A 9,599-nucleotide genomic window follows, 5' to 3' on the forward strand; every position below is an offset into this window, starting at 1 on the left:
CCTAGATGATCATTTTGTAAGTTGGAGTATTCAATTGACAAAGTGGAGAGAAGTTGAGGTGCCTACTTATGCACACCCAAAATTGGAGGATATACTTGTCAGCTGAGGCCAATTTTGAGGGCTTGTTTATGTATTATGCCTAGACACTACCAAAAAAGCGCGTTTTAGCCACGGTTAATAACGTGGCTAAATGGTACCAAAACCGTGGCTAATTAGGGTTAGCAACGAAAAATTAGCCACAGTCGCCGCCATGCCCATCAGGGGCGTCGCGAGTAATTTAGCCACAGTTTTATCCTCCGTGGTAACATTTTGTTAGCCACGGTTATATGTACATTTAGCCACGGTCACTCCATGGGTAATTTGACCCCAGAATTCATTCATCATATAAAATTAGCCACGGTTTAGACGTGGCAAATATATTCAATTTTTTAATCAAAAAATGTACCCACGGTTAAACCGTGGCAATAATATACAGTTATTTTTAAAAAAAATACCCACGGTTCAACCGTGGCAAAATATATATTTTAAAAAAAAAATTACAATTTTTCGTCATTTTCCTGGTATCAATACATAATCAATAAGCATTCATGAGTACACTGACCATATACACAAACCAGTGCTATAATGATCAAAGTTTTAATATCAAGGCATAAAAGAAAATCAAGAAAGTATCTAGCCAATCCACTGGCAGCAGCAGTCGTAAACTTTTGTATCATCCAAGAGTAGATGTAATCCTGCATCTATTTTCTGCATTTTTTGGCAAAAATAAAAGGCACATGAACATTAGCAGCGGATTCAACTATAGGTTCACAAGTTCATCAGACTCGGACCCTATATCACTATAAATGTATGTGCGGAACAAAAACAAGGGTAGAGTTAAATATACATTTCAAAACTACTCTCTCAAATCAGTACTTACAACGTTTAAATTCTATGAACAGAAAGAAATGACCAAGTCTACAAGCATAACCAAGTCAAGAATACATATTCATCAAATAATTTACAGGAAGAATAAAAGAAATGCAACAACCAAGAAAGAGAAAAGAAATGCAACAGCCAAGAAAGAGAAATACAGTGCTACAACAAATTCTACATTCTTTGATTTCAGAATCTGCACATGTAGAAGATCATATTTACAACTGGTTTACTTGAAATCTTGAATTGGCATACGTATAAATTTGATATCATACCAAACTACTGGAAAGAATCATGGAACTGGTATGTTGATGCAAATGTCAAATGTGACGAAAGAAGAAAAGAATAAACTTCTCGATGAAAGGTCTTTTATGACTTAAATTATGCTAGTTAGTTTTTTTTCACTCCTTTAATAACCTGATGTTGTTCAGGTTGGGATGGATAAATCAACTATCTTATTGTTTGATAAATAAAAGGGTTATCAAGACAAATAGAGCCAGATCCATTTCATGTGAGAAGTCACTAGATGATAAAACAAATATTTCAGTACTACTGCCTTGATCAATCAAAGATTCAAAGTCCAGCAGTCAACAATATTCCAATATGCTAACACAAAAAGTTGATCTTTCATTTATTAGTTCAACATCGTCTGATCTCTGTTTGGACCAAAATATGGTGCATTTACAAAAAATGCAGCCTATGTGTGTTAAAATTCCATAAAAATTAAAGTGACGGACATTAACCAAGTCTATTCAAATCATAGAATGAAATCAGATCTCATGCGTGAGGACTTGATAGATGGTACTAAAAGATTAAGATGTTTCTAAATGTTCCTTCTCTCCAAGAATATAACTGTTAAGAAAGGAAACTGGAGCTTGTCAGTAAGTGTTAGAATTATGCTTTTGGGCTGTAGTAACATTATTCTACTGCTTTAGTTTTTTGAATAAATCCTAGTTAATAGTCTCTTAGCCAGCTATTCCTATTTTTGTAGTAATTAGTTAGTTGCAGATCTGATTCTCTAGGATTACGATCATTTTTTTTACTGTTTTTTTATTACTGCAAGTACTATAATATATATCGCAACAAAGCTAAACAAAACAGTCCCCGTTGATTGCATAGCCAAAATATTTCTCGTCACTTCATTTTTGATATATTAGCTCTCTGGCAAGTAATGGTTATGAATTAGTTGAGACTTAAAGTGACCAGTCTTCCTCCTGCATCCATACAATCTCAAGCAACAAGCCCAAAAAAAACCGCGAGATAACTTATGAGGCATTTCAATTTCATACCGATATGAAATCTCAACTATATCTACGAAACAATTCAATGCATATATTTTGCTGGAACAAATAAAAGGAAAAGAATTCTAACAAGCAAGTGATTCTAGAGCTACTTCATGGAAACAAAAGACCTTGCATAGTGAAAGCAGTACCTGTTTGTATTGGTGCTCGGTCAATCCAAAAATTGAGTTCCTAATGCTGCAAATAGACAAAAACAACACTTTCAGAAGTAATTTTAACTGGATTATCACTTGAAAAGGCATGGACAAAAGGTGATTTTTAGAGAATTATAACAAGCAAATGTATGAAAGATTTGAGGGCAAGAAAATGAACTTAGCAAGCATGCAGGAAAATCCTTCCTACAAACTCTTCCAAAAATCATACAATGTACTCCCTCTGTCCCACTTTATGAGAAGATGTTTGGCCCTTTGTTATTTCTGTAAGTTTTTTTTTTCTTTTTTTTCTCTTTGGTTATAAACCATCAAACACATACCACATTTGCTTTACGATAGAAAAGATAGATTAAGAATACAAACCTATATCCGTCCTTTTGTTGTTACAATATGAAGTGCTCCATAACAGTAGTATTAAACTACTCTAAACATTGCTGCACCATCTCTGCGCTGCTGTTGCTGTTGTGCCTGCTGTTGTTGCTGCTGTGCCTGCTGCTGTTGTTGTTGCGCCTGCTGCTGTTGCTGCTGCGCCAGTTGATGTTGCTGCTGCTGTTGCTGCCTCTGCAGTAAAATCTGCAGGAAGACCAAACTTATAAGTTACTTATAGTCACTGAAAAGAGGGAGAATGCAACACTATAACTACAACTAAAATTAACTGAAACAAGCCAAATATAACAATTCCATAACAGGGGTACTAAACTAGTCCAAAATTCCTTCACCATCTCCATCACCGCCACTTTCATAATCATCATGAGTTGGTTCATCTTGTTCTTGTTCAGAGCGATCATCCCGCACTAATTGTAGGTCTTCGATATTCTCCAAATGTTGCTCACGAAAAGGTATGTCCTCCATTGATGGCTCCTCTAAATCCACATAATTCACATCTCTCATATCATATACGTCTCTAGGCTTCATATGACAAACAAAACACCAATCTTCATCAACTGGATCATCAATATAGTACACCATTCTAGCATCAGTTGCAAGTATAAAAGGTTCATCTGTTTCTTTTGCACCAGTGTGTATCAAACGTGAAAAGTTTACACTTGTTATCCCAAATTGATCTATCTTAATTCCCTTGTTAAGTGTAGTGTCTACCCAAATACATTTGAATAACACAACCTTTAACTTACCGTAATAATTTAACTCTATGATGTCAACCAATTTGCCATAGTACATATCATCACTTGACTGTTCAATAGATTCTCTACCACTTGAAAATCTCTTGGTAACAGCAGACATAACAATGCCACTATTTTGTGTTGTCAATCCCTGCTCCTTCCTCATAGTACGAAACTTAAATCCATGAACGTTATACTCCTTGAATCTCCTCACAACATTATTTGGTCCATTTGCAAGCCATTCAATTTCGGGTGTAATATCCGCACCATCATTTCTTGCAACCTATTATTGTTAAATGTTAGGACAATTATATATATACACTTTATGAGCTTTTGAATTTAAAAGAGAACGAAATATTTTCAATCTTACATATTCCTTAAACCACTCGTGAAAATGTTTGTGCACATGTTCTTCCACAGTTTTTGATTGGTTTCTTCTGCCACGAAGCATCCTAGCGACCTCAGTCCTAAACTTCCTGAAGTAGTAGTAACTCATAAAGTAAGGTATAAAAATACATTACAAAAGAAAATGAACAATATAAAAGACCATGTAACCTACTCTCGAAATGCATCAACTATTTCACAATTGGTTAAAACATATCGGTGAGCTTGTATGATTTCCAAGGGAGGTATCGGTAGAGTCTTAATAGCCCCAACAGGCTTGCCTGATGCAGGAAACAAGTTTGACAAGATAGTAGATTCACTACTAGCACGGATCTCATTTTCATCATCATTACGCCTTGGTCGATTAAACCTTGTCTCTATGTCACCATCCTCCAAATATCTTGAACAAAAAGTGAGACATTCCTCCAAAATATACCCTTCAGCTATACAGCCTTCTGCTGCGGAATTGTTACGAACATAAGACTTCAAATGGCCGAGTTCCCTAGCAATATATTAAAACGAATCGTAAGATTAGAAAAAATTTAAAAATATAGCAACTTACTCAGCAAAGAATATACCTTTCAACAGGATACATATAATGACCTTGTACAGGACCAGCAAGAATTGCTTCCTCTCCAAGATGAATGACCAAATGAACCATAATAGTGAAAAATGATGGAGGGAATATGACTTCCAGATTAGAATGAGTCAACCAAATTCTTTGTTGGAGCTTCTCGATATACTTTACATCTAGAACCTTTCTTGATACTTCTCTAAAGTAGTTACATAACTCAATCAACACTGAAGTAACTTCTTTAGGAAGAGATCTTTTAAAAGCAATTGGCAAAAGATGCTCCATCAGAATGTGGGAATCATGGCTCTTTAAATTAGAGATCTTGCGTTTCTTAAGATCAACACATCTAGAAATGTTTGATGCGTAGTTATCTGGAAAAACCACATTTTTTAAAACTTTTAGGAAGATATCTTTCTGCTCTTTCTTCATGATAAAGCATGATGGAGGAAACTTGGAAGAATTAGGATATGGATGAAGCTTTTCTTTAATTCCCATCGCTTGCAAGTCCTTACGAGCTTGCAAATTGTCTTTTGATCTTTTTTTGTCACCAAGTACGGTGAACAATATATTGTCACAAACATTCTTCTCTACGTGCATCATGTCAAGGCAATGACGAATAAGATTGTTCTTCCAATAAGGTAAATCCCAAAAAATACTCTTTTTCTTCCATTGATCCGGGCCAACCTCACTTGTAGAACAATCACGCGGTCTCTTCCGACTCTCCTCAATTTGCCTTAACATGGTTGAACCTGAGGGTGGGATAGGGGCAGGTCTATGCTCTTCAAAACCATTAAAGGACTGCTTATTGTACCTATACTTGTGATCATGTGGCAAATAACGACGATGTCCCATAAAGCAATTTTTCCTACCAAACTTTAGCCTTAGAGATTCCGTGTTAAAATTACATGATGGACAAGTAAGCGATGTATGTGTATTCCACCCAGACAAGTTGTCAAGACCTGGAAAATCACTTATGGTCCACATCAATGCAGCACGCAATTGAAACATTTCTTTAGTTGAGGAATCATAAGCAGGTACATCGCTCCACAACTGTTTTAACTCAGCGACTAGAGGTTGCAAGTAAACATCAATGCTATTTCCAGGCATTTTAGGACCAGGAATTATCATAGACATGACAAGAGAAGTTTGCTTCATAAAACACCATGGAGGATAGTTATAAATATACAACATCACAAGCCAAATGCTAACATTGGAACTTAGATTTCCAAAAGGATTGAAACCGTCTGTAGCTAAAGCAAGTCGCACATTACGGGTCTCTGAAGTAAAATCTGGATAGAATGAATCAAAATGTTTCCACGCTTTGCCATCTCTAGGATGTCGTAATAACTCATCTGGGTTAGCCTTTGTAGCATGCCACTTCAAGAGTTCTGCAGTTTTTGAGCACATGTATAACCTTCTCAGCCTAGGTATAAGTGGAAAGTACCGCAATACTTTCACTGGCTTTGGTTTCTTTTTCTGTTGGTCATCAATCACAATATTTGCACCAACATCATTTTCATTTGAATTATATCTGGATGTATTGCACTTCTTGCATTTATTTCTCTTCTTATCCTCGGATGATCCCCAATATAACATGCAATGGTTCGGACATGCATCAATCTTATCATAGCCCAAACCTAACCTCTTAATCATCTTTTTTGACTCATAAAATGATGATGGTAGTTTCGCATGGGGAAAAGCATCCTTTAAAAGGTCAAGAATCATTGAAAATGTTTTATCAGTTGCACTACATAAGACCTTAATATGATAAAAATGAACCATGAATGACAATTTACTATATTTTGCACAACCATCATAAAGTTCTTGATTCCCATCCTCTAACAACTCCTTAATTTTGTCCCTCTCTTCTTGACCATTATCTTCAGCACCCCCAGGATGGTCATTATTTGGTAGATTTGATGGACCAGAATCTTGAAAGTCATTATCAAAGACACCAAAAGCATCATTCAACATATCATGCATCGGATATTGTCTAACCGGCTCATCTTGTACCGGGGATATTGATTCTACGATAGATTGAACATGCTTTTCCCCATGCATATACCAACATGTGTACTTTTCTGGAAACCCCTTTTGAAGGAGATGACCAAACACATCAGCTCTATTGCACATAACTTTAAATCCACATGTAATGCAAGGACATACAATTTTTCCATCTACAGATGCATTCGAAAAGGCAAAGTTCAAAAATTGGACTACACCATCTGAGAATTCATTTGATCTAATTGGCTTCTTAATCCAACTCTTTTCAATCATTTTGGAATGAAGCTGTTTCAATTTAAATCAATTGAATGCAATCCGAATATGGAAAATTGAAGGGCATACCGTCCAGGTTTCGTGCACCTCCAGGAATACTGTCCCCTTCTTTCTTATCTAAAGGTTTGACTTCTCCCGTCAAGTGCTCAATAGTAGTTGTCGATCTAACTCAGGAAACTTCACAGTCCACTGGTACTGACTGATCAAAGCAACAGGAAGAATTAGAAGAGTATAGAAGCTCACCATAATAAGAGGGTTGAAGCACAAATGTACAAGTAAAAATCCAGTCCATAAAAATTCAAAAACAATTTAAAACCATCAAATGTTAGCTCAAAGACCAACTAAAAGACACAAACTTTATGAAACATTTTATGTTGTAATTGGGGAGAAAATAATGAGATGTTGGAGATGGAAGAATGGCGAGAAAAGATTGCGGAGGGGCTTTTGTTTTCTCCAACTCCACGTTTAGGCAGTTGTTTCAGTTGGGATGTTGTGGAAAGTGACGTTGAAGTGTCTTTGTGGAGTTATAGTATTTGATGCGGATATAGGAATAATTGGATTTCACTTCACCAGCCAGTTAGTTACAATCTAGGAGTAGCAGTTTTAAAAGAAAAACAAAAAAAAAAAGGGGGGGGGGGGGGGGGGGGGGGGGGAATACTTAACAAGATTGATGTCAAAGTGTTCATAATAAAACAATTTGCTCATGTTACTATTTCCATATGTGGGAAACATTATTTGCAGTACCAGTCAATAAGGACATGCCTCCTCGAATTACTTTTATTCTTTTCTACACATTTCAAATTCATTTGTATTGTAGTACATGCATCCAGCATACGCATCCATCACTTTTGTACACCTCTGATGGAGATCCTTCAGCCTACACATAATAATAATGCACGTATTAGATTTCTCAAAGTAGCACAAGCAACAAAAGATTACATGTGAAACCTTGCGCAGCTATTACTACTAAACAACACCAGGCTTACTTAGCGAAAAGAAGGGCAAATCTTACTAGTCCCAGTACATTGACTAACAAAGGGTGTAAAGAGCTCAATGAGATATATATACACATACCTATATCATTATCAAAAACAACTCAGCTTAGCTTCTAGTAATTCAAGTAGCAATACTCCTAAAACTACTTAGTTCATGGGGCAAGTATCATTCCTAAACTCTATCAACAACCAACTACTTTAAAAATGTGTTTGTAGTAATCAAATTAAAGGTAGAATTTTTGCTACTTTAATGTCAAAGTGTAACGCTCCTCCTGGAATGACTTTTTTGAATTTTTTTTTAAAAAGAATTTGTCTACAATGGCCACCCAATCTCCATTTTCTATAACTACTGGCACAATGATTGAATGCCTTGAATACCTTGCAAGTTATTATCCTTATGAACTTCCCCGGCGTGTTGAAGGAAATATTCACAAATCTGGTATTGCTTCTACACAAATGTCTAGCAAGATCGAGAACAAACGTTATCAGTCTACCTAAACAATATGCTCAAAACTTCGCCAACAAGGCAATCTCCCAGCAGAGAAAGAACGCGACGGCCATAATAGCAATGTATTTTTATAAGTCCAACAAATGTGTTCCAATTATACACAAGGATAAAAAGCAGCCCATATACCCCAAAATACCAGGGGAAAATATGAGCTACCATAACCGACCTGAATGTTGGAACTAAATGGAGCGAAATGAAAAGTAAGGATTCATATAACCAACGTCAAGCTAATTGGGATTAAGGTATCATTGTCATTGTTATACCACAATATACTAACAGTAACAACAACAACAACATACCCAGTTTAATCTCACGGGTGGGTTCTAGGCAGGGGCGGCTCAAATTTCATGTATAATTTTATACTAAATAATAAAAGAAAAAAAGATAAAGGGAGGTTCTTAAACTGGTCATCCATAGAGTCGCTTAAATTAGGCCTTCAAACAAAAAGGGTATCGTCATTTATGCATCAAATTCCATTAACAAATAGTAGCAATCACCAACTATTTATGTATTTCAAAAAATGCATAAATTCACACACAAGCATTCATGGCAACAAGAACCCATCTTTTATCATGCCCAGATTTACTTTCAAAACACAAAAATACCATGGACAAGTATTCAAAGAATCCCTCAAGAACGTATCAAATCTAAACCCCCATTAAAACAAATTTGAAATTTGGGTATGAAAAACGGATGATGATTAAAGAAATGAGAAAAAAACCTTTGTTTTGCTGTTGAAGAACGATTCTTGCAGCCATTACAGAGAAATTAAATCACCCAAACTCAAATGTCTTCTCAAAACTCTAAATCCCACAAAAATAATGATGAGTTAATCAACGAAATTTCGAGTACGAATCGATGGCCGAATATTGGGAGCAATCGATTTGGGAACGGTGAATTTTGGAGCTGGGTATCGTTAATTTTGGTGAAGTTTGGCTGTTGGGTTAATTTGGGTTTGTTAAAAGAGAAAACATAAAAACCAAAAAAGTAAATAAATGGTGGGAAATGAAAAAGAAAAGGGAGGGAGTGAATTTTTTACCCGCCCCATTTTGCCCACGAAAAATTAGCCACAGTTTTATACATCGTAGATAACATTATAATTTTCAGTCTCTTTTGCCACGGTTTTTGGCTAAAAAACCGTGGCTAAAACGCGCGTTTTTGGTAGTGAGAATATATAGTTGAATGTGCTATTACTTTCTATTATTCTCTCTTGTTCTCATATGCCTGTGGATGTCCAGGATCAGGCTTATCAAAGAAGGCCATATCTTCTTCAGTCAATGACTCAAACGGTCCATCTAATGGTGGAAGTTCAGTTAACTCAGGATGTAGCGGCCATGGGAATTCTTCTTCTGTCAATGACTCTTTAATGACT

General features: G+C 36.0%; 1 protein-coding gene across 3 annotated transcripts; it reads right to left on the minus strand.

Annotated features, from left to right (window-relative positions):
• Window positions 1-548: 548 nt before the first annotated feature.
• On the minus strand, window positions 549-9,296 carry LOC132615969 (uncharacterized). 3 transcript variants are annotated; one of them, XM_060330568.1, is made up of 9 exons: window positions 8,949-9,296; window positions 7,469-7,601; window positions 4,452-6,923; window positions 4,049-4,375; window positions 3,860-3,965; window positions 3,502-3,772; window positions 2,732-2,941; window positions 2,348-2,393; window positions 549-747 (listed from the first exon to the last, which is right to left on the minus strand). In XM_060330568.1, exons 3-7 carry the CDS (start codon window positions 6,722-6,724, stop codon window positions 2,793-2,795), a joined length of 3,126 nt encoding a protein of 1,041 aa, XP_060186551.1. In that variant the 5' UTR covers window positions 6,725-6,923; window positions 7,469-7,601; window positions 8,949-9,296; the 3' UTR covers window positions 549-747; window positions 2,348-2,393; window positions 2,732-2,792. The 3 variants fall into 3 exon arrangements, with proteins under 3 accessions (XP_060186551.1, XP_060186550.1, XP_060186549.1); XM_060330567.1 differs by lacking the exons at window positions 549-747; window positions 2,348-2,393 and having other exon boundaries at window positions 2,802-2,941; window positions 3,069-3,772; window positions 4,452-6,624; window positions 6,794-6,923; XM_060330566.1 differs by lacking the exons at window positions 549-747; window positions 2,348-2,393 and having other exon boundaries at window positions 2,802-2,941; window positions 3,069-3,772.
• Between the last annotated feature and the right edge of the window lie 303 nt (window positions 9,297-9,599).

Source organism: Lycium barbarum, chromosome 10 (genome assembly GCF_019175385.1).
Source record: "Lycium barbarum isolate Lr01 chromosome 10, ASM1917538v2, whole genome shotgun sequence".
Taxonomy (NCBI): domain Eukaryota; kingdom Viridiplantae; phylum Streptophyta; class Magnoliopsida; order Solanales; family Solanaceae; genus Lycium; species Lycium barbarum.